The sequence below is a fragment of the Erithacus rubecula genome (assembly GCF_903797595.1).
Source record: "Erithacus rubecula genome assembly, chromosome: 17".
Taxonomy (NCBI): domain Eukaryota; kingdom Metazoa; phylum Chordata; class Aves; order Passeriformes; family Muscicapidae; genus Erithacus; species Erithacus rubecula.
The window spans coordinates 3,089,558-3,115,104 of NC_136669.1; the positions used below are offsets into that span (position 1 = coordinate 3,089,558).

Sequence of the window (25,547 nt, forward strand, 5' to 3'; positions counted from 1 at the left end):
GGTGGCAGCAGTCCCATTCCATGGTGCTGCATCCTCCTGCAGTGGCAGATGTGGTTCAGCTGGAGCAGTGCCCTGGAGAAGGTGCAGTTTCCTCTGAAGGTGCAGGAATTATGTGAAAGGGTCTGGCTTTCCTCTGGTATCCAGTGGAAAGAAGATGCCTTGGTGTCCAAATCTGTTTTTATCTGGGTAGGAAAGGCTTGGCTCCTCCCCTGGCTGGAGCATCTCCCAGTGGGATGATGGAATTTTATCAGCCATGCCCTGGGACTCAATGGCCATTAACAGGAGATATCTCCTGGAGGGAGGATGGGCTGTGGGAAAGATAAAGATGATTGCCCAGCTGGTTTAAAGATGGCCCATTAGCAGATAATGTGTGCCAGGTGATAAAGATCACTGCCACACCCAGTTATAACAATGGCCCATTAACAGGAGATATCTCCTACAGAGATAAGGGTCACTGCCACACCCAGTTTTAAACAATGGCTCATTAACAGGTGATACCTCCTGGATGAAGGGTGGGTCATGGGAAAGATAAAGATGATTGCTCCAGCTGGTTTAAAGATGACCCATTAGCAGATAATATGTGCCAGGAGATAAAGGGCACTGCCCCACCCGGCTGCAACAGATGGGGACAGAATCCACATTTCTGGTCACACCAACCCAACACAGTGTCCCAGGGACCATCTCTGGTGGCTGCAGACACAGACACTGGTGTGCTTGTGCTCCAGCTGCTCAGAGCCCCCTCCCCATCCATCCAGGAGCTGTTGAACTGCATCACTGTGGGGCAAGTTACCTTTGCATTTGCAGGACCTGGTGTGTCCAGCCAGCCTGTGCAAACTAGTGCTCCTTGCATTTGTTTGCCTTGTATTTGTCCACTTTGTCCATATCAGATAACAAAACCTCCCAGATTCTCTGAAATGTGTGCGAGGCAGATGGGAGGAACAGTTTTGAATTAACTCAAATTTGCTGTGCTTTGGATCTGCCAAGTGCTTTGTGTCACCCCCAGAAAAATCCCTTAAACCAATGAATGTGTGGTAGAGAGCTGACAAAGCACCACAGACCCAGGTCTGGCCCTCCAGCCCTTGAGTAGCTACCTAAATATTGCAATTTGTGTCTGAGCATCACTGAGCTGGGTGGCCCTGGGAGAGACACACTGCCTATGGGATAGTTGACAGGAATCTCTGAGGGATGCTGGTACCACAGCTCAGCTGGGAATTTGTTCATGTGCTCCAGTGCTGCTCCTCCATGCCTGGCTGACTCTTGCCCTTTCTCCTCTGGAATAATTATGATGGCTGAAAATAAATGTGTGGGACAACTCGTGCCAGTTTCTACAATTTAACAGCACATGGACATTTGTGTGAAAGTGTGAGCCAGGATGTTTCTAATTCTCCTAATTCTCTTGACAAAATGGTTTTATAAATAATCAGGCCTTAATTGTGTGATTCCAGTTAATGCAGAGGGAGTTAATTAACATCTGGAACAAGTTTTCCTGGCCTGAGTTATTAGCTGTGTCTGGTGCAGAATGCAAACAATGTCTGAAGGGAGGCCTATCACCAAATGATTGTGGGCAGCTGGAATGAGCAATGACCAAAGAAGGACAAGGTGGTGCAGCTGTGCCAGGGCTGTGTCCATTTCTGACAAACAAGTGTACACTGAGCTGGGGTATGGATGTTGTACCAGCCCAAGAGATGATCTGTGTGACAAAAATGAGCATCATCTCCCAACTTACCCTCATTTCAAACCCTCCAAAAGCCCCATGAATCAGGATTTCTGAGGTTTTCATAGCTTAGGCAGGAAAAATCCCACTAACATAGAGGATAAAATATATATTAAGAAGAAATTCTTGGCTGTAAGGGTGCTGTGGCTCTGGCAAAGGGTACCCAGGGAAGTTGTGTCTGGATCCCTGCAGCGTCCAAGGCCAGGCTGGACAGGTTTGGGGCAGCCTGGGATAGTGAAAGATGAAATGGGATGAGCTTTAAGGTCCTTTCCAGCCCAAACCATCCTCTGATTCCTTGGCAGGTCTCTGGTGCAAATTTGCACATCCCTCCTGTGTTTCTATCTGCAATCTCGGAGAGAGTGATTTAATTTTGGGCTGCTAAGATGGAGAAGAATATCAAATCACAAGCACACAAACTCTGAACCTCTGCCCCATATATCCATATCAAAGAGAAAAACAGGGATGTGTCCTTTTAACCACCAGCAAAAAGGTGCTGAGAAAACCAAGGACAGAATATAAGATTTTAATTGTCCTTTTGAGTCAACCCAAACAATTTGGTCCAACTAAAGTGATTATTTATTTATTTTCTAATTACTTATAAAGCTTTTAAAATACCTTTCCGTTACATTTGGTTTTAAGTAGAAAATGTGTTTTAAAAAATCAGAATTTCACTTAATAAGTGTCTAAAAGTTAGACTTGTCCACATTCTCCCTCCACTGTCTCTGAGCTGTGATTTCATGAGAGCAAATGAGTTACAACACAGGAGTAGGTAGGAGAGCTGACTTTTCACCCTGGAAATCCTCCTTTTCCTATTTTTCACTGCCAAAACACAACAGAGAATTTCCAGAACTGGATTTTCACATCTGCCTTGTGAATCTCCTTATCCAGCCAGGGCAGGGATGACATGTCTGAGTGTCTGTGGTTGTTCCCTTATTTACCACCTCTGATGTGATGGAATTGCCACTGAAGGTTTCTTCCCCACGTTCCTGTTTTGGTAGAAACACATTATTTTATGTGTGAGTTTTACACTGCTGCAGCTGGGAGGCATGCAGATGAGGAATGCTTCTCCAAATAACCCCCTAGCTAGGAAATATAAACAATTCTCACTGAACTCCAGCAGAAAACCACAAATTGTGGTGGAAATTTTATTTCCGTGGAGTTCTGCGTGTGAGCACAAAGGAGATGCAGGAGGGGAAGGAATTCAGCTGATGGGTGTGGGTGAAGCAGAGAGAAAATTAGGGTGAAATTCAGGTGGACAGGGCAGCAAGCCTCATCCTTTTCCTAGGAAAAAGGGTCAAGTTGAATGCCATGAGATCTCTCACAGAGAGACCCAAACACCCATCAGAGTTTGGGGAAATCTCCTCTCCTCACCCTGTATCAAAACAACTAGGAGAAAAAGTGCTTAAAACCTGCATTCCCCCATTCTCTTCTTCACCAGAGAGACAGATCTTGTGCAAAAAATTTCTAAAAAGAGGTTTACTGAGGCTCTAGATTGCTGTTGAGGGATTCAAAGGCTGATGAAGGGCACCACTGGTTTCCACTGATTTAAACTGAGAGTAGATTTAGATTGAATAGCAGAAAGAACTTCCCTGTGAGGGTGGGGAGGCTCTGGCACAGAGAATCTGTGGCTGCCCCATCCCTGGAAGTGTCCAAGGCCAGGCTGGACAGGGCTTGGAGAAACCTGGGATGGTGGAAGATGTCCCTGCCCATGGCAGAGGGGTAGAATGAGATGATCTTAAAAATGTGCCCTCCATTCCAAATAATTCTATGGTTATATGACAAATTAAAAAGGTTTGGAATAAAGTCTACAACCAAGTCTGAGAAACAGCAGAAGTTGTGCTGCTGAGAGGCACCAGTCTGCACCAGTGGGAAGATGGAATGCCAGCATTCAGTCCTGAACACTGAGGTGCTCCATGTTCTTCTACTATCCCACAATGAGCAGTAATTCAGCCCTGTTTGGATTTATGACTTGTCTGAATTTCATGTACAACTTTCATAATCTCTGTCATAATTACAAAAATTGCAAATAACTTTTTAATATCAATGTTTAAAAAAACCAGTCAAATCTTTCACGGCGTTTTTATTGCCTATTTACTATCTCAAATCAAATGGTTTACAGCTTTGTGTTCTGAAAATATACAACATAAGAAAACACTAGCCTGGCAAAATTATGCTTTTATGATAATGACAGGGGTGAGTTATAGTTGCTCTAGTTAAACTGTAATGGTTGCACAGATGCTGGGAAAAAAACTATTGTACAGCATGTTCTGCCACCATAAGCATGGCACCTGCTCATTCCACCATGGTACATACAGCATGTTAACATTTCTTTATGAATATTATTTTCAAGGATTATTATTGGACCATAAACACTCACTTGGAGATAAAATATCAGCATGCAGGCTTTAAAAATTACCTGGAGAAATATTCTGCCAGTTTTGCATATATGGATTTCAGAAGCAAGTTTATGAGAGATCATATATAATTTGTTTCTGATCTTGTAGGACTCAGGTTTGTGCTCTTCTAAGGGTCTGTATGAATTTGCAGCAGGTGAGTGTGGTGGTATTTACAGAGCCAGAAACCAAATCCTCTCAGGAAGTGGCAGCATCTGTCCCCAGATGATGTGTGACACAAATGGCAGTGGCAGGAGTTTCCTGGGCCCTGCACCACCCACCCATGGTCCATGGCTCCAAGGGCAGAAACCCATGATCTGACTCCTTTTGCTCAGTTTAGCCTCACAAACAAACTGCTGAGATGGAAATTGAATCCAAGTGCCTTTCCCACAGGAATGGGTGAGGATACAGTGCCATGAGCTGTAACACACATTGCAGATGTGCTGGAGATGGACAAGTGGGTTACACTCACCTTGCAGGAAAATACAGGAAAAGAGAAAATTGACATTACTACATACATGACACTACAGTCATTTGCTCTAATTCCCTTTACAGGTAACTTCACCTATTAAATGCTGTCAGTAAATATGTGAGGATTTTGGTCAAAGTGTGCTGTCTGTTTTTTCATAAGGCAATTTTCATATATAGAATACAAAGAACTGAGAAAAGGGTGCCTACAGATTGGGTAGAAGCAGTCAACTGACCCAGTCCTGCTTTTTGAAATTTTTACAAATCAGAAGAAAAACCTTTTTTAGTCTTTAGTCTGAGTTACTGGAATTTCAGTGAGGTAAAAAAACCTCCAAAGAAAAGAACCACTGCTAAAAATCAAAGTGGAAAATCACTTGTGTCTCAAGGATCATGGGTTTTAGTGAAGGAGAATCTTCCCAAATCTATGCCATGGCTTCTTCTTTACTTTAAACCTTCTAGTCCAGCTGAACAGTGTATGAATGAAGATCAGACATTATATATTTCATTTTCCTCCACTGAATTTCTTCTATCTTACTCAATATTAAAGCCCTGCTAATGCCTTAGGCAGCAGTAGCTGACCCTTTGAATTAACACCTCCTCTGCAGTGCATTCCTCATGCATATGCCTATTGATGTATTTTAGAGTGGAGATAATTTTTATTTTGGCTATCTGCTCTGGTTTAATATTTCCAAGAAAACACCTCAACTACATGTTTTTTTCTCATGCCATGTGTTTCCCCCTATGCCCTGCTACAATGTCTTGCTATGTTCCAAAGGAAAAGCCTTCTTATGTCCATCTTTGTCAGAACTCTAGGAGCCACTAAAGCATCATTTTAAAGGGCTCTTTATCACTCAAATGAATTTTCCCCTGATGGTATCCTTTAAAACTCTGAAAGGGGTTTGGGGACATACTTTGTGTGAAAGAGGCTGCAGAAAACAAAAGTTGCATTGCTAGTGGTTCTGCTTTTATATTTCCATCCAGGGAAACTCTCTGCACACCAATTTGCTTTCTCTTTTCCAAAACCCATTTCCTCCTGGGGCTATTTCCTGGGACAGAGCTGTCTTCAAATAATTTAATTATCATGTGGCACACACCTTTTAAGTCCCCCCTGAAACGGTGCGTGATGCCTTTGGTTTACATCACTTGTTGGAAAACACTCCAAAGCATTGAAAAACTATTAAATTGTTACAGTATTGGATGCCAACACACAGGGCTATTAGTCTAATTCATCCTTCAGATCAAAGCCCACACAGGCAGTTCTCCTGCCTACAGCTATTTTCCTTTTACTTTCCTGCTTGACAGTAGTCCCTCATATCCCTCTGTTCTACTTTCTTTGAACATACAGATTTTCCTTTAGTCATGGAAATATAATTTATGTCTATTATACCGTATTATAGATTGCAGATCAGGACAAGAGTGCATTACTGCCTGTTTATTGTACGTCGGTTTTCTAAAAATAAAAAAATATAAGAACGCCACCCTGCTCCGCTGGGGAGAGAAAAACACAGAGGGGGAGCACTCTGGGGCTGCTCTCCCTTCTCAAAGTTTAATTTCCAAGCAGAGACCTTGAAGCATGATTTATGAACATCATGCTGTTTGCTTTTGTCACGTTGGGGATGTGGCGGGGGAGCGCTGGCCCCTCTCCAGGCTGGACCACCCAGCGAGGCAAGTGTGGCTACTGGCACAGCGTGTCCCAGGGGTCACCCCAGTGCCCCCCAGTGCCCCCCAGTGCCCCCCAGTGCACCATCCCAGCACCCTGCCCCTGCCACCCCAGCGAGGGGAACAGCAACAGCAACACCCTCCAAAAAATAATATCCGAACAGACGGGCTGCCTGGGACGAGAGAATTGCAAAAACAATCCCCACCCCATCACAGAGAGTGTGTGTGCACGGAGGAGAGGGAGTGTGAGGAGGGGGGAGAGAGGGAATGAGACAGACAGAGGGGAGGGAAGAAGGGAGGAGGGAGTCCAAGCCCTGAGAAACATCACTCCATCTCTCTCACTCCACGGGAGCCGAGCGAGGAGCAGGACCATGTTTGACAACACGCAGTACCCCTACAACTGCTTCAATTATGATGGGGATGATTATCCTGCCTGTAGTTCTGACGAGGAGAAAAAATTCACCAGACCAGCGTACAGGTAAGGAGAAGTTTTTGCAAGTCCCCTGTGTGTGGTGAGGATTCTGAGCTCTGGCTGGTGGGGTCACAGCTCTCAGGGGAGCAGGGCCAGGTGTGGGGGTTGGTTTGGCCCTGCTGCAGGCACTGCAATGGGCAGATTTCCCCCTTTCTGTGTGTGAAATGTTTGTGGTTTGTTTCCTGCCATGAGGGGTCACAGCAACTCTGGCATTCCCTTCAGTCTCTAGATCTCAGACAGTCTCCAGCCTCCAGGACCCTTTCTCCCTGGGAAAAGGGAATTAAACGTTTCAATGTGCCAAGGGGCGAATTGGATGCAGAAAATCCCAGTGTGGTGGGAAGAGGCTCAGTGTAGCTGTTCACAGGGGCACCAAGGTCCTTTCCATGAGCAGGGCTGGTCTCCAGTGACAGTCACTCTGAGCCTGGTCTGTCTCACTGCAGCTTCCCTGCTCAGGGAAACTTTTCAGAGGGAGCTGGAGAGGTGTGTGATGCTGTGCTCTGCACTGAGTGCCAGGGCAAGCAGCCCTGGGCTCTCAAAGCCTGGCACTGACCCCTCTGTGTCACCTGGGGCTGGTGGAGGACACTCAGGATTCTCTCTGAGTCAGGGCTCAGAGCCACCAGGGGAATTTTGGCAGCAGGATACAGGCACACATGTACCCATGTGGTCCTAAAAACTGACTCTGTGAGTAGGGCGATGGTGTAACAGCAAGTTTTCCTTTTTCCAGCTACATTGCCTTAATTGCAATGGCCATCCAGCAAAGCCCTTCAAATAAAGTCACCCTGTCTGGCATTTATGACTTTATAATGAAGAAATTTCCTTACTACAGATCAAATCAAAGAGCCTGGCAGAACTCCATCCGACATAACTTATCGCTTAACAGTTGTTTTGTGAAGGTAAGATCAGTTACTGTGTATTTACATACACACTGTGCATGGCTAAAAAAATATAGGCAGCAATAATCTCATCACTAGGAAAGAAGGGAAACAAACAGCTGAGCTGGAAATCGTGTAAAATCTCTCTGAGCTGTCAATTACAGAGATAAGGAATATATCCTTGTCTGATATATGCTAATAGATAACAAATTGAAGAGGATGGGGCTTACATCTTACTCATATAATGACAGAGAATAGGTTTAAAAGTCTTGTCATATGTGTTTACACCATTCTTAAATGTAAATGAATGCAGATGCTAAACAGCAGCATCTGTAACACATACAAACACTGAACTGCCTTTAAATAAATACAGGTTCCCAGAACAGAAGGGAATGAGAAGGGGAAAGGAAACTATTGGAGCTTTGCAGCAGGATGTGAGTCCATGCTGGATCTCTTTGAAAACGGGAATTACAGGAGAAGACGGAGGAGGAGGAACGTGAAAAGGGAGCAGAGACCAAGCAGAGTGAAAAGTCCTTCGTCCCCCAATATCTCTTCTGTGGACTCTGCTTTGAACAGCATTTCCTCTTCTGAGAGTAAACATCAAAGAATTGAACCAGGCCCAAAACTTCTGGAGCCTTGTGGATTTGCTCCAAACAGCGTGACCAACAGGCAGAGCCTAAACAATTCCTCCTTAACAAAATCGGATTCTGAAATCAAATTTAGCATCGATTACATCCTTTCAGCCCCCGACCCTCTGCCTGTCCTGAGATCTCAATATAACATGCAAGAAAATAAATATCACCTCCTGGAGGCCCCTCATATTAATCTCCAGTTCTGGACAATGTGATGTTATTTATTTGTGGTAACAAAGTCTGAGTAACAGTGTGTTCAGAAGCCTCATGTCACTGAAATTCAGCCTCTGCCTCCTGGTTTGCCTCCCAAGCAGGGCTCAGAAAGGGTTACAGACTCACCAGCTGATGCTCTGCCTGTGCTCAAAGAACTTTGCTAAGATTAAAGCATAAATAACAGTTACCAATATCGGTTTTCACCACGCTGAAATTTATGAAATTCAAACTTTGTTTTCTAAACTGTCTCGGACGTCATTTAGCACCACAAAGAATTTCCTTTCTCAAGCAGAATCCGACAGAGAAGAGACTTGCTTGTCATCCACTGCTTTATTAAAGACAAAGTGAATTTGATCCCACTTTCAGTGGTGGAAATTAGGATTAACTCCACTGGAGTATATAGGTCAGAACTTAAGCTGATCTAAAACAGTGTAATTCTGTCGACTTACACTGGCTGGGAATGTAGAGGGGCGGGGGGTGGAAATTTGTTTCTTAAAGGGAATTATAGAAAATCACCCTGTCTTCCCTTATTTTTTCTTTTAACATCATGTTTCAAACTGTTTTGCAGCTTTAGCTCATTGTTCATTAGGAAATGTAGTTATTGAGAAGTATTTCGAGTATTTTTGTTTATATTTGAGGCAGAGTTGTTTAAATTGTTGAAGTGAAGTTGTATTCAAAATAATTCCAAGAGACCTGATTGCAAGGATGATGAACTCTGGTAGATTTTGATAGATAAAGTGGCAGTCAAAGAGTCTCTTAATGAAAAAAAAAAAAAAAACCCAACACTTTTTTCCTTGTACTATCAAAAATCTTCCTGAGATGCTGCAGAAAAGTCCTTGACCATATTTCATTTAGCAAGTGTGAAGGGAAACCTGGCACTGCAAAAAGCCCTGTTGAGTGTCAAGCAAAGCTAAAATTCCACCCACCTGCTCTGAGACAAGTTGTATATTCCCATTAAATAGATTTTTATTGATCCTTCTTGCAAGCAATTACCAAAGTGGTGCTTGATATGATTTCAGCTAAACTGGTGAGATTTATAATTTCCAGATATCAATGTTAGCTCATGAGCTGCATTTCTGAGAAAGCCACTTCATTACCATTTACATGCAGTGGCAGATTTTGGAACAGAACCTGATGGACAACGATGAACTTTAATGAGCTTTTAAGAAGTTGCTTTTATACAACTTGTTCACAATTAATTGCTTCCCAGAACATAAACAGCATTAGCAAAGGCTCCACAAAACCCTGGCTTTGGCTTGGTTACTAAAGTCTTCACCTACTGCAGATAAAAGGAAAAAAGACAAGAATTCTGATGGTTTTAAGCAATTAAATACAGAGATAAAATTATCTTTGCAACAGGAACTAAAGGTAAATGAAGGTATATGAGAAAAGATTCAGCACAGAGGATTATGCTCAGGCATGACTTGAATTTTTATGCAGAAGCTTTGACATTTCACTAAGTTATTTTACATTGTGTCTAATATATACTGTACATTTATACTATATATTCTTATATATTGTTATTGAGAAAGGGAGCAATATCACTGCACTTATATGTTGTAAAAATGCATGATGTATGTTGTCATGATGTTGAAACTCCTGCCATATACTTAAAATTTACCATCAGTGGTATTTCACACTGATTGGTAATAAATGCCCATTTTTTGGAAAGCTATAAAACTTGTTCTCTTCAGGCATTTCTACAGCATGCAAAAGTCTTTGCTTCTTCTTCAGAAAAGAGAAAATGGAAAATCATGTCACTTGCATCACTGCATGTCTTCCAAACTTTAAAGGGATGTTTTCTCGAGACTAAATTCTGCCTTCAAATGGGAACTTTCAATTCTCTGTTATTCTGGGTGAAAATCTGAAACCAAAATTTGACTTCCTAGATCTGACTGATCTGCTCTTTACATTGATATCAGAAAAAAGAAGAAAACCTCTGGGGGGACTGGACAGATGGATTCTCATTTGAAGAGGGACGAGAATTTGCTCCTTTGGTGTTTATGCTGAGTAGTGAATAGGTGTGGGAAGAGCATGTCCTCAGTGCTTCAGTGTTTGCATGCCCCCATTGTGGGTGGGTGCTTGTGCACCCCTGGGATCCTGCCTGCAGATAAATACTTGTGTTTTATATGCAGATTCTTTTTCCTGGTTGGTTTAAGCATGGCAATGCTGCTGTCTGGCTGATGGTACACACCTGCAGTATATTTCAAATACATATTTTCTGCTGTGAAAGATGCAAATGTGATTGTTGCTATGTGTTCTTGGTTGATGTTGTTTACATGAGATAATGCAGTGACAGCAAAAGTTCCTCATGGGCAACACCTGGGTAGGGTGAATATTTTGGGGCTGCTGAGACCAGTGGAGAAGGAGTTTATGGGTGCTAATCAATGTAGAATTAATGCATTAGGAAAGGCAGAAATACACCCAAGTGGATTTACAGCAGGGATCCAAAGCCATTTTCTGTAAGATGAATTAATATTCACAAATAGCCATGTCCTTTGCTCACAGTAAAGTGCCTGCTAGGAGAGTCTGTCATACTTTAGTTTCCCTAACATATAATCAAAGAAATTTGTGTACAAATAGGTGTTAACATTTGTTTTGCAAAGGATATCAATCATATCTCGAAAAATGAAGGGACATATTTCAATTTACCCAGTATATTATATTCTGAGGACTCCAGAAAGGTTTCCAGCAGTTAAAGTGAATGGCATTTAATATAGAACAACATAACAGGGGTGAGGGCTAGACGTGACCTTATTCAAATGTCGTAGCCATTACAAAACCATTCCCAATGTAATTATAATTAAATACTTTATGCCTTTCTTGCAAATCCTCTGATCGATCATTGATATTAACATTAATATTGTATTACCCCCGAGCAAATATCTCCCACACAAGTGTTATGGATCACCAGGTTTCCATTAACAAAGTTGTGAGCTATTGCCGTGTGCTGGTCGTGGGTAAATTTACGTAAATTACTTTTTCTCAGGGAAGGGGGGGGGGAAAAGTGCAGTTTTCTTTCTTCTCTGAATCCAGAGCTATTTCTTCAGCTCCATCACAGCCTGACAGCCACTTGCATGAAGGAAAAAAAATAAAATAAAATCTCACAGGAACATCCCTCTTTGCCCTGTGAGGACGCAGGTGAATATTCTCCTGTTTGGCACTGGGTTCAAGCTGAGCTGTGATGAGCAGTGCTGGGCAGGCTGGGAGAAGGTGTTTGGCTCAATTCCTCATTTCATGGCACCTTGCTGGCTGCAGAGACAGAGCCAGAAGGAGCCATGGGTTTCCCCAGCCCAGCAGAGGAGCCCAGGGCTGGGCTGGGGCAGGAGGATGTGGGACAGCAGCTGGGGGCACAGCCAGGGCAAACCAGCCCTCAGACCTCTCCCTTCAGGGGCATAAATACCTTGCAAAAAAAAGATGAAAGTTCCTTTCTGGGCAGAGGCAAGGCTTGGCCTCACTGAGGGACCCTGGAGAGGGGCTGTTTGTTTATCCTTCTAAAGGAAGGCTTCCCATGACAAAATAAAGATTTGGATGGAGCCACGCCAGGTTGTTATGCAGCAATTACATTTCTGCTGATTTAATTTCTTAGTCTTTTGCCATTGGTGTCACAGAAAGGGGGTTTTGCACTGTGGAATGGTGGTCAGACTCAGAATGAAGCTCAAAGTAAGGATGCAGGGATGCATCTTTTCTCCCCCAGTGAAGAGAAGCCTTTAACACCAAAGGCAGCCCAGCAGTTCACTTCACTTACAGGGACCTCTTCCTCAGCAGAACCTCCTGCACTTTATTAATGCAGACAAGGACAGCTGAAAACAAGCCTTTTCTTTGTCAGTAAAGCCAAGTTCCCCTATTTTTCTGCCAGTCAGAAAGATCTTATTGGTCTCTCCTAGTTGAGACCCACTGACTCCTCATGTACAGAGAAGCTGTGCTCCAGGAGCATCTGAAGGTCAGCCCACACTGGAGAGCTGGCTGTCCCCATGCCTAAATTGCCACAGCATTCCTCAGCCACTCAGCAGGTTGGTTTCTCCCTCAAAACCAAATCGTGACCAGCAAACTGTGTAAAAATCTCAGAGGGTTTCGTGAGAGGGGAAGGGGTTTGGAGGGACCCTGGGGAAAAACTGCTGCACATCTTCCAGTAGCACAGAGCTGATATCTCAAGGACTCTGGGGTTGGGAGTCAAGTCTCTGCTGTAAATTGAGGGCAGCAATATCCAAATCCACCTGCACCCAAGCTCAGGGAGAAGAGTGAACATCCACCCACACCCCTGAGCACACCTGAACCTTCAGCCCTGGGAGCATAACACAAATCCCTGTCTGTGACCAGCCCCTCTGATCCCCAAGTCAAGTCATGGAAATCCTGTGCTGCTCATTCCAGCTGGCCTCTCCCCTCTCTGTGTCTTCTGGGCCATGTTCTCCTCCCTGCTGTGAGGGTGTAAATCCTTGCAAATCCATTAACTTTGGTATAATTACCTCTGGAATTGAAGCAGCACATGTGAAACCGACCTTTGCATATTATACCCAACATGTCTCATCTCACAGTCTGCAAAATTGTGCCAGCACCTCCTCTCCTAGATGGAATCCTCAGAGCCACAAATGGTCCTATAACCTCTTTATTTTGCCTCAGCATCAGCTTCTAATTGCTTTCTCCAGAACGTGGGTACCATCTGCACTGCTCTGCACAAAGAACCTAGTCCCTGTCTCTGTTTTACTGGGAATGTCTTTCTTTTTGCACTTAGGGTCATTAAATTAAAGAACAGGGTAGGTCCAAGTCCTATGGAACTTGCACTGGAATCTTTTTTACCCGGGGAGCAAACATAAAATAACAAAGTAAGTTGTGCTCCCTCCCACCCTTGCTACAGTGGTTGGAGGCAAATCCAGCTGTGAGAATTTTGCCTGAGAAAGAACTGCCGGATTTCTCCCACTGTGAAATCCAGCTGTTAATTCAAACAGAAGGGATGGACCTGGCCAGATAGGCCAGCTGGCTTGTTTCCATCCTAAAGTCCATTGTGTTCCACAAGTTCCTAAATTTATGGCCATGAAGGTCTTCCAAGCCCTGTAATGAAGTATGGCATGCAATGTTTTTGTTCTGGAATGTGGGCTGCAAAGGAAAAAAAGAAGGTTTGAATTTATCTTTCAAATGAAGATCCTGGAATCTCTCAGGATAAACAAGCTAAATTAGGAATCAAAATACACCATGTTTCTCACCATAACTATGGAACTGAAAATAGCACTTGCAGAGCACTGACAGAAGAAGAAAACTAGAAGTTGCAGTAAACCCAAACCAAACTTCTTTTTGTTGTATTTCTCTGTGTGTTCACTGCCCTTTGTAGCTCTGAATGAACCCTGCTATGCCAGCAACAGGAGCCCCCTTTCATCTTTTGGGAGTGGTTCTTCTAACAGAGTATTTCAGAAAAAAAAAAAAACCTTTGCACTGCAAAATTGAGCTGCAGGTCTCCATCATCAGCATTTTCATTGGGCACACAGCACCTAATGTTGCTCTGAGCAGGTTGAAAATAAATTACAGAAATGTTCTTTGACTCCTCAACCTGCATGGTGCAGCTCTCTCAGTGCTCCAGCTCCACAGACTAAATGTTCTGCACAAAAGCTGCTCCCTCTTAGCTCTTTGTTGGAGACATGGTAAAGAATGAATGGGCTTGTAAGTTTGTTCAGTTTCCATGCTGGTATCAGTGGTTCTAAATAAAAAAACAACAACAGAAACCCAATGAGGCTTCCTGAAATTTGCACAGTAAAGAGCTCTGCTCTGTCCCACAGTTATTAAACCCTTTATCCAGCCCTGCTCTGTCCCACAGTTATTAAACCCTTTATCCAGCCCTACACTGGCCCAACAGCCCCACTCTGGATCCAGCTGCCCCCAGAGCTGCACTTTCCACAGCTGCTGATGGTGACACTGTCATGCCCTTCTTGTGCAGAGAAAATTATTAGGAAAGAACCAACCTCTCTCTTGGGCCCAAGGGCTCTGCTGACCATTAGCCATCTGTCTCAAGCAAGATCTGCTCTGGTTGAAAGTGGATGGCTGCTCTGGCTTTTGGAGAATTCATGCCACAGATATTTAACCCCACAGCAAAACTGCTCCCCATCTTCCCTGCTTGCTGGAGGCACCAGACTCTGCTGGCACTGACTGCATCCAGCTCCCTCTGCTGCCATCCCTCCTCCCAGCACAGCCTCTCTGGGAAAGAAGCAGCACTTCCCACAAAAGTGAATGTGGAAAATAACAGGTGCAATGAGCTGTGTTTCATGATTAATCTGTCTCAAGCTTTTCCGAGGCTGAGAGCTGTATGAGCAATTATCAAACCCTGGGAGGCACTTCAGCACTAATCAGCCCATAACATTTTTCTGCATTGGAGCATCTGGGACTGGCTGCATGGCTTCAATCCTGACTCTCATGAAATGAATGAGAGTTTTGCCATTGAGTTCAAGGGATCAAAACTTCATCTTCTATTGCCAGGGCCAGAGAATAATCAGATTAAAGGCCATGTGGACTGCAGAGAAAATTAAATACCTTCTAGCAGTTACTTGGTGTCTTCTCAAGACAAAATAGCAGCTTGCTTCCACAGGTTTCTTTGGCTCTGCCTTTCAGCCAGACAAAATACTTCCTGAATTCAATGGGAAATGTGTCCAAATAGGGGGTAAATTCCCCTAAGCCCAAGGGCTGAGTGCAGCAGAACCAGATGTTGGCATCTGGGATGAGATTCCTGGTGCAAAGATATTGGTATGTTCAGAGAGCACCTCTGTTCTGGGGACACACTCAAATTAATGTCATACTAGCTAATATCCAGACTTGGGATCTCAAATTTTCTTTCAACAGGAAACTATCCCAAGATCTGCTACAGTTTGGCAAAGGCATGACACTGTATTACTTTCCATTTTGTTTTGCTGTTGTTGAAATTACAGGAAAATAAATATTTTTGAGATGAAACATTGTGTATCCCTATTAAATACCAAGGGCATTTAGTATAAACTATGGACACATGGTTTGCTTTGTTGTTCTAAATAACTATTTCCTTTTAGCCAAATGAAAAGCCAGTTGTGCTGTGACACAGCAGATTATAAATTAGCAGCTCTCATTTGGTTTTTTGCAATTGTTTCTTGAAGAGCTTTAGGCTACTTCAGACAGAAATTTCAAATAAAATGTGAATTCATTGAACTGTAACTTGTGGTATTAGTTTTATAATAAACAAAGGTAGGTCACATAATCATGTAATGAAAACCAACATTTTAAAATTCAAGCAGCAACATTACATTTTAAACCATTTCAGGTTCTGATCCTGAAATTGAGAAGAAGCTTGGCTCTTTCTGCTTCCCACATTTTCCACAGGCATCCTGTCCTTATTAAGACCATCTCTGCCACATGGGATGAGTGTCCCAAGGATCATCTCTCAGCCTTGTCTCACCTGAATTATCTCCCAGCAGTGGATGGGATGAGCCACATGAATTGTTCCTGTGCAATCTCAGCTCCCAGCACCTTGTTCTCTCCTCTGTCCTTCCCCATCAGGTGACAGCAAAAGGAATCCAGGGTGCTGGGAGTGATTTCAAGGAGCAAACCACCCCAGGTGCTGGGGACAGGCACCAGGGTACCACCAGCACTCACTGGCAGAGGAGGTTCTGTAAAAAAGCCCTCTCACCTGAAACACTCTTTGTTTGACAGATGTTTGTTTGAGAGAAGCCTCAGTTTTTATTTAGTGGCTATTTTCCAAAATAAAAATGAATAATCATGTCAAGTCTCTACCACAGCATCATAAAGCTGTAGCCTGTTACCTAACAACAGACAGGGAGAAAAATTAATATACCTGAATATGCATGCATTTTTTCCTTTACTTCTAAGCCTGCCTGAATTTGAACCATTTATACCATGACAACAGCATAAGCTGAATTTGGAACTGAAAATCCAACTGAGTATTTTCCCTGTCAGGAATATTCCTACTAGCACAAGTCAGTTTTCTGTGTCCTGGCTCTGCAGCCACGTGGGCATGTGCACAGCACATATGAAATTGATATCTGGGTCTTAATTCAGGGTTGCAATTACTGGAGCTGGAGTCTAAATTTTTCCAGCCACCAGACTCTGAGCTGGATGACTGTACAACTACTGAAATTGATTATCAGGCTTCCTGTTTCCTCGCTTGTGACCCAGTAATATTGACACCAGGTACAAGGAAATTGCAATCAGAACTACTAGTAGCAATAGCTGGAGGCAATTGCAAAAGAAGTATTGCTGGTAGTGGCACATGGGCTCCTATATTAGATTTAGCCATACTCTGATTGTAATGCACTTACTCAAGATAGCAGAAAATTCTATTTTCCCTTTTTTTTTTTTTTTTTTTTTAATTACAGCCAAGAAAACATTTCTGTTTGCTTCTGCATTTCATCCTTTTCTCTAGGATAGCCTAAAATCCTTCTGCCCTCAGAGATCCAGTCTGTTTTGTCTCCAGCATGGGCAATTCCTTGGAGAAAACCACTTTATATCTCTGTGTCTCCTGCAGGCAGCAGAGTTCACCTTTGCAAAAAATTTTGTTAGCAAGGTGCTGTATCAGCACTCTGACACTATGAACCATCCACATTCTCTCCATTCACCTTTCCTGTCTCTGCTTTTATCTCCCCTAATGCTTGAGCATCTGTCCACCCAGCCCCAGATCTAAGAGTTGACAGGGCTCTGATTCCATGTGCCCCCAGGAGCAGGAGGTTTAAGGAATACATAAAAATATAAAGAGAACTGGGATCAGGTTGCAGGGCTTGGAAATGTTACCTTTAATAAATAATCTTCTTTTTCCTGGTTTTTAAGCTCATCTAAAGCAAGCCCATGTCCCCAGCTAAATGAAAGAAACTTTCTATCACATATTAACGCACACTGCCACTTGTTCCAGCAAACATTGTGCTGCTGCAGAAAGTAGAAGCATTTTGCAGCTGTTTCTTTCAAGAAAATGCCCACAAAACCCCCTGTTTCTGAAACTTCAAGAACAGCTGTAACTTCAAGAGGAGTCCCTGGCACTGTCAGCAATGATATTGCAGAGTTATTGAGCCACTCTCTTCACAGGATCTCTGCAATGCCAGGATTGATGTTCAAATCCATGCAGAAAGTCAAAATAATTCTGCCACAGTGAGCCCTCCCTGGATGCAAAATCCCCTGGAGAACCCAGCTTGGCTCTTGTGATATTCCCCCCTCTATTCCAAGGGGGAGCAGAATGCAGCATCACAAACACACAGGCTGTATGAGCAGAGAGATTTGGCTTTTTCCAGAGAAGTTTCCCAGCATTTGCTGCAGAGGTGGCCTTGGTGCCATCCTGGAGCAATGATCCATGCCTGAGGAAAAGTGGATTGTCATGGATCATGGCTCCCCAACCTTTCCAGAGGAAAAGTTCACCACAAGTGGGAAACTTGTTTGGGTTGCTGGGTTGTTTTTTTTTTTTTTCTCCCTCCCTGCTTTGTGACCTGTGAGAAAAAAACTTTTTATTAATGAGCTCTGCCCTCCTCTGTCCTTCAGAAATCACTGGGGCTTTGCATGTAGGATGAAACCACAGCAGGATTTAGCTGTGAGTGTGGATAAAACAGATAAATCTGCCTTGGAATTTCAGAGATTTTCCACCTGCAACCACTGCTGAAGGTGCAAGGCAGCATCTGCTGGGAAGTGAGTGCAGCACTTTCTGTCTCTTTTGGGCTGCCAGATGTTTGCAATTCAAACAAAAGCTTAGCTCTAACCAACTCTGACTTTTAAGGCTTGGAAACCTTCTGTGAACCTTAAGAAAAATGAATATTTAAGAGCTTGAGGAAGCAGATGTGCCAAAATGCTGCGAAAGTAACTTTTAGTACTGAAATTTTTCTTGCTCCAAATGGGACAGAGTGGAAATTCCACTGCTGCTCTGAGGTGTCTAAGAGAAAATAAGTTCAGAAGAGTTGTACAAATGTAACCAAACCTGTCAATTTGCTCAAAGCTCTCAGTCCTGGTCTGTGATTATGATGAAGTGGAAGATGGATGTATTTGGAAATTGGGCAAGCCTGTCCTGTTTTCTCCATGGCTCATGTCAAGCCAGGCTGTGTTACCCTTAACCAGGTGCTAATCTCCTTTTGCTTCCAATGCACAAGTTAATGGCAATTTCACACTGATTAAATGTGTGCAAAATGATGCTTGAAATGAAAAGTCCCCACTAAACTGACTTGTCATCACTAAAATCAGTTCAAGCTCCACAAGGTTTTTCTTGCTAAGATAATTAGTCCTCAGGGTAAATTGGAGGGGTAGCTGGGTTATTTTTTCTTTATCCAAGAAAACTCTTTTGTATTTGAATTTTTCCCACAAAGTTATGAAGATAATTGCTTTATGCTTTGTCATTCTAATACATAATCCCTCAGCACCTGAGCAGTATTAATGGGAACAGAACTTGGCAAAGCTACCTGTACATTTTTTTCCCCCAATATTTTCCATGCCAAAGAGAGAATATCTCAGACAATGAGGAATGAAAATTTTCTAATTTTTTGCCTGAAAATTGATCCTGAAATACAATCTATTCCTCTGGCTGCTGCTTGGGGTTGGCTTTCATGTTACTTTGGGTTTAATATATTACATTTTAGCCAGGTTTAACCCCAGTCAATAGGTGCACCTTGGTTTCCTGAGATAAATAACTTGACTGGCAGAATCAGGACCCAAGACTCATTTGTCCTTCATAAAGGTTTGTTTTGTTTGTTTAAATATTAGCATCCACCAGCTGTGCAAAATAGACCTTTTTCATTAGCTGGTTGATCATGGTGGGAAAAGCTATTAATTTAGTCAATCCCCAGCAATGAACTGTGGGGTTGCTACCAAACCACAAAACTGATGAAAACAATAAATGCTAGACTGTATTAACTGTAAAGGTTAATCCATAAATCAAAGGGAAATGTCAGATGCCTTTTAACATTGATTGAGATGTAATTTGGTGTTGGTAGTGATATGTTTGTTACATAAATTCACAAATGCACTCAATCCCTGTTAGGAGTCTAGGTCTTTGTAACTTGTAATAAATTAAGTAGTTTGCTTTATTTTTGAAACCATGTAAAGATTGATTACTTTTTCCTGTTCAAGTTACAATGTAGCACCAATTTCAAAATAAGTGAATATTAATATCCAGATCTTCTTCCAGGGTATATTTGACTTGGTATAAGAATGAATAGATTCATGTTTTTCCTGAATGCATGCCATTACCTTAAGTATGTTTAAGGCAGTTTTTTCTTTTAATTTTTGGGTTTGATTCATGTTTTTCAAATTACAGCATAAGAATTAGCCTTTGTATAAATGCGCTCAGAAATATAGAACACGTTTTCTATATTATGGATACATCATATTTCAATATATAATGCAAAACAACAAATATGAGGAGGAAATGCCACAAATTAGATCAGAATGGAATACAGTTGCTGGTGCCAAAACAGCAAGAAAAAGATCATTACAGTCACTCATGGAAATGTTTCTTTCCACTTCCCTTCATGAAAGAAATGTGTGGCCAGGAATTCTTCACTTGATGAAACTGAAAATCAGCTCACCAGACCTCAGAGTACAAACAAATAAAATCAATTTTTTGAGCTTTATCTACCCAAAAATGGTCCTCAAGATCAGGAGCATCACTTCCAGATCACTGCTAGCCAAAAAATGGGAACTACTGAGCTTTTCTCCAGCTGCCACCTGGGTGGGCAGGGAGCTGAGCCTGCCAAAGATGGGAGCACTCTGTGCTTCCAAACACTCCTTGGCTCATTCTTCATGTCCCATCTCTTCCTTGGAGAGAATCACAAACAATTTGGTGTATCAGGTAATGGCTGCAAGAAATCCTTGTGAATTGCATTTTAAATGCAATCGGGTAAATCACTGCTTAATCCAGCAGAGCAAAAAGTGGGAATGCTTTCCCTAAAATTCCTGAAGGGCATTGATCCAAACAGGTATCCAGGATGCTTCTAGTGAGATTAGGATGTGTGAGGACACAAGACACAGTGGATTTAAAAATATCCCAAAGGATTTTCATTCTGCAGTAAGGGGACTCCTGAAGCTCAGCAGTGGCAGGAACAGAGATGAGGCAGGCAGCACCTTCCCATGTGGATAAACCAGTTAAATCTTTTTGGCTTTAACCTCTGAGCCTCTGCATGATCAGCAGAGGAGATTTTATTGTCTGTCTGTCTCTGCACACATATTGTGGTGAGAGAAATGCATCCTTCCATACCTAGTTTTCATATTTGCTTGCACACACCTCATGACTGTGATGGGACATTTCAGTTGCCTCTAACAGGTCTTGATCTATATATGAAATTTTAGGAGGGGCATTCCAGGACACCTGTGAATCACATGGACTCATAAAATTGCTTGGGCTGGATGGGACCTTAAAGATCATGTTGTTCCAACCCCCTGCCACAGGCAGGGAACATTCCACTAGTGCTGCTCAATGCCCCATCCAGGCTGGCCTTGAGCACTTCTTGGGATGGGCCATCCACAACCTATGGGCAACCTGTGCCAGGGCCTCTTCACCCCTAAAATAAAGAATTTCTTCCTTGAACCCAATCTAAATAAACCATCTTCCATTTAAGAGAGATTCCCTCTTGTCCTGTCACTCTGTGTCCTTGCAGAAAATCCCTCTCCAGCTCTGCTGTGTCCCTTTGGGCTCTGGAAGGCTGTCCATGCACTGCCTGGGGCTTTTTTCATCATTGGCTTTTCCCTTACCATGACTTACCAATTCACAGATTTTTCAGATGCATTTGGTTTATTTATAACAGCACTCTAATCAAATGTTCAGAGCTCCTCACCTTCAAGGATGGAATCATAATGAGTGCATAATGAGCTACTCCACAGCCAGGAGTTGCCATCCTTTTAAACCAGCTTCAACAACTCTGAAACCTTCAGTGTAGGTTAGTGGAACCCTGCTGATTCACATGGCTATTGTCTCTGGAAATAAATGAAAATCATATTAATATTCACAATGTCATCCACTTGTATGCTAATTGGAAGGGTTGCAAAAAAAATAAAAAAACTACACAGACAAGCACAAGAAAGATGTGTGGCTAGAGTAAATCTCAAGGACATGAATAATAAAGTGTTGGATAGAGTGTGACCTCTGAAACCACCAAATTTTGGGAATTATTCCTACAGTTCAAACAGAGAATGCAGCTATCCTATCAATAATCAAGGCCATGCACTTGTCCCATGGGCCAGAACAAATGGCAAGGATGACACAAACAGGGCTGAAAGCCTGCAGAGATGGAGTTCGCCTTGTAGGTGGGGAGAGGAGAGCCCTACTGGGCATCTATCCCCTGGTGATGGGTTTGATTGGCCACAGGCAGATGTTATCACACTTTCATAGCAGTCAGATGAAGGTGAGAATTCCTCCCTGCTCCACCTTCATCCCTGGATCATCTCAGGTAAAACATTCTGGTCACTGCAGTGAGATTTTCCAAGACAAATAACAGTAGCTCCTTGGGTGAAATGCAGTTTTCTAGCTAAGTGAAACTTATATGAATTGAGATATTTAAGATAAAATTCAGTCAAATGGGTTTTAAAAGCTTTTGAGTTCATCTGTATCCTAACCAGTCCAGGGTCATCTCCCTTAGACCCTGTTTAACCTAACAGAGAATTTCCATAATCTGCTGGTCTGGAAAACTCCCTTTCAGTCTGGTTTAGGTTCTCTCCTTGTCAGGATACACATCCAGCCTCACCTGCTGTGATTGCTCAGCACCTGCCAGGTACTGCAACCTGGCCAAGGCAGCAGAACCTGAGCTGGGCAGTGTAAATAAGGGACATTGTCACCTTTGGTGACAGGAGGGCAGCCCAGAGGAAGGGCAGCAAGAGCAGCCAGGCTCAGACAAACTCTCCTATTGCTTGAGTTCATCTGGTCTACAAACTGTTTCACATGAGAAAATTAGATTATGCCAAACCAACTTCTTTGGAGTTTTTGTTTTTTTTATTCAGCACTAGAAGGATGGAAATAACCGTAAATCTGGAAGCAATCACACACACATCACTTAGAAATGCTCTGCCTCAGTGCAAGGGAAACAGAATACATCAGTGCTGATTGGCCTGGGGTGTCTCTCCCCCCACCAAGCCCATGTCCCAGACAAGTTAAATGTTTCATTAATTAGGCGCTAACTATGGTTAAAATTAGGAGAGCTGCAAGGATGTCTCCTCCTCCTTCAGACTAATCCTCTAATTAAAAGCAGGGCCCCCAGTGTGGGCTCTGATTGCTGGCTGAGCTTGGGGGTTGAGCCAGCCTGGTGGGGTCTGTGGGGCAGGAGGGGGTTTGGGTCTGGGGACACCTGGGGACACCTCTCATCACACACTGGGTGTGATGGATTGTCTTGGTCTGAAGGACAGGTGTCTGCCAATAAAGGCAGAAGTTTCTCTTTGAAATGGAGAATGTAAATCTCTTCTTTCTAAATTTTGAAATTAAGGGGCTCTCAGGCAAAGATATGGGAATTAGGAATAACAGTTCTTCACTAGGAAAATTAAAATAGAAATGCAGTATTACAAAGAGCAATCCCAAACAGTGCCAGAGTCAGAATCCAAGCTGACACCCGTCAGTCAGTCAGGGTGGTGGCAGCAGTCCCATTCAATGGTGGCTGCATCCTCCTGCAGGGGCAGATGTGGTTCAGCTGGAGCAGTGCTCCTGGAGAAGGTGCAGTTTCCTCTGAAGCTCCAGGGATGATGTGGAAGGGTCTGGTTTTCCTCTGGAATCCAGTGGAAAGAAGGTACCTTGGTGTCCAAATCTCAGTTTTTATTCTGGGTAGGAATGCTCCTCCCCTGGCTGGAGCATCTCCCAGTGGGATGATTTAATTTTATCAGTCATGCACTGGGACTCACTGGCCATTAACAGGAGATATCTCCTGGAGGGAGGATGGGCTGTGGGAAAGATAAAGATGATTGCCTAGCTGGTTTAAAGCTGGCCCATTAGCAGATAATGTGTGCCAGGAGATCAGGGACACTGCCACACCCAGTTCTAAACAATGGCCTATTAACAGGAGATATCTTCTACAGAGATAAGGGTCACTGCCACACCCAGTTTTTAACAATGGCCCATTAACAGGTGATACCTTCTGGATGAAGGGTGGATCATGGGAAAGATAAAGATGATTGCCCAGCTGGTTTAAAGCTGGCCCATTAGCAGATAATATGTGCCAGGAGATAAAGGGCACTGCCCCACCCAGCTGCAACAGATGGGGACAGAATCCACATTTCTGGCCACATCAACTCAACACATGGATGAGCACAGAAATTGTGCAAACCATGGTCCTCAAAGGCAAGTATCTCCAGAGAGGGACACTCAGGACATCCCTGGCCTTTACCCACCCACAGGGGTGGCACAAGCCACCGCCCCCAGAGTGAGGGACACCTCACAGGCACCATCTCCCCCATGATCCCCCAGATCTGGGACATCTCCAGCCCCTCCACAGCTCTGCATGCACAATGCAAAGACACTGCTCAGGCTGGGAAAGACTTTGATTTGAGGGTATAATTTTTTTCCCTTGGAGACTCTGAAATCTCCTTATTCCTCCCAGGCTCTCCGCTTTATTTTTATCTGTGTGCAAAGGTGTCTGTTTTGCATCACCATTCTTGTAAAAAGCATCAGCATGAGGAGAAATCCCATTTTCTTTTCAAGAAGCAGGAGAAGATCTCCTCCATCTATCCATCCAAAGTACTGTCAGACTGTGATTTGAATCTGAAAACAGTGGTTTTGGCAAGGCATTCTGTCAAGAAACAAAAGCAAACCTGGCCATTGAAGGCAAGCAGCGAGGGAAGAGCACCAAAAAAGAAAACAATGGGGACATTCTGTAGTAACCACAAAACCCAAAGTTTGCTGCCATATTCTGTTTTCCATAAATATTGGCCTCACTTTAACGCAGAGCAGCCAAGAGCTGCTTGTTTGAATGCAGCCTCCCTAACCAAGAGCTTTAATCAACTATAAATAAAGTTGCCATGACAGACAATAACAAGTATAAATTAACAGCACTAAGGTACATCTCAGCACCTTCCAATGAAATGGAAAACCAGGAAAGGCTGCTAAAAGGCTTCTAGATGAGAAACCAATATCTCTTTATGGGTAATCTACAACTTTTGGGAGACAGCCAGGGGAAGGACAGAGGGTTGCTTGCCCTAGTGCACCTAATACTTCAGGAATCAAACCTGAGACTGGTTAAAATTCCTGCAATTTTGCTCAAATCCTTCCTCCCAGGTCAACACTTTGCATTTTGGGTTTTCTCCACTTGCAGTTTAACTTTAGAGAATGAGGAGTGACTTGGGACACATTAAGCAAGTTTTGTTCCCCATAAATCCAGAGTGTTGAAGTTCTCCTAATGAAAAGCTGAAATTGTCACATGAGGAATCAGCTCCAGGAGATGAGGGATTTTGTACATCAAAAACAGTGAGATTTGCATTGAAACTCAAAGATCTGGAAGGTCTGAGGATATCACAGCCAACACTGTTTTTCTGGTAAGCAAATATGTTTCCTCAAGAAGGACCAGGGGGTGAATACCTTCAATAAAAGAGCACCTCATTTTTAGTTTAAACAGCAGATATCAAAAAGTTCCACCTGATTTTTTTTAACATACACAATCTGAGACTGGAAAAAAAAACCCTTAAATTTCACTCAAGTAAAACACTCCCAGCAAAAAATCAACCATGAAATATTTAACTTCCATTACTCCTCTCTCCTTGAAGTGAGAACACATTTAGTTCCATCTCTAAACAAAAGTTCCAACAGAAATGTTGGAATCAAAGGAAAGCAAACCAAAGCTTCATCTTGAGAACATAGCAAGATTATAGCACCATGAATTATTATTCAGAATTACTCTTGGTTATCATCTCCTCTTGGCTCAAGCACCTGAGAAACATGATTTAATTTGCAAGCCTGTCAGGAGGACTCACATCCACATTTTTCCCTTTTCTTCCAATGAAATATTTGGCCACAAACATTCACCCAGTTCCCATCCCAACACCCCACCAGCTTTGACCTTGTTTTGTGCTTCATGAGAGCTAATTCCTTCCTAGACTGAAGTGGGGAATGACTGGAGGCAGGAAAGATACCAAATAAACAACATTTGTAAGATTTCCCCACAGCAAAAGGAGCTACAATACAGTATTTTAACTCTCCCACTGTGCCAGGGAATTTCATCA

At 43.1% G+C, this 25,547-nt stretch overlaps 1 protein-coding gene across 2 annotated transcripts; it reads left to right on the forward strand.

Annotated features, from left to right (window-relative positions):
* Positions 1–6,559: 6,559 nt before the first annotated feature.
* Positions 6,560–10,657, forward strand: FOXL3 (forkhead box L3). 2 transcript variants are annotated; one of them, XM_079320971.1, is made up of 3 exons: positions 6,560–6,712; positions 7,431–7,599; positions 7,952–10,657. In XM_079320971.1, the coding sequence occupies exons 1-3, from the start codon at positions 6,606–6,608 to the stop codon at positions 8,423–8,425; spliced, it is 750 nt and encodes a 249-aa protein (XP_079177097.1). In that variant the 5' UTR covers positions 6,560–6,605; the 3' UTR covers positions 8,426–10,657. The 2 variants fall into 2 exon arrangements, with proteins under 2 accessions (XP_079177097.1, XP_079177098.1); XM_079320972.1 differs by having other exon boundaries at positions 7,533–7,599.
* Positions 10,658–25,547: the final 14,890 nt, after the last annotated feature.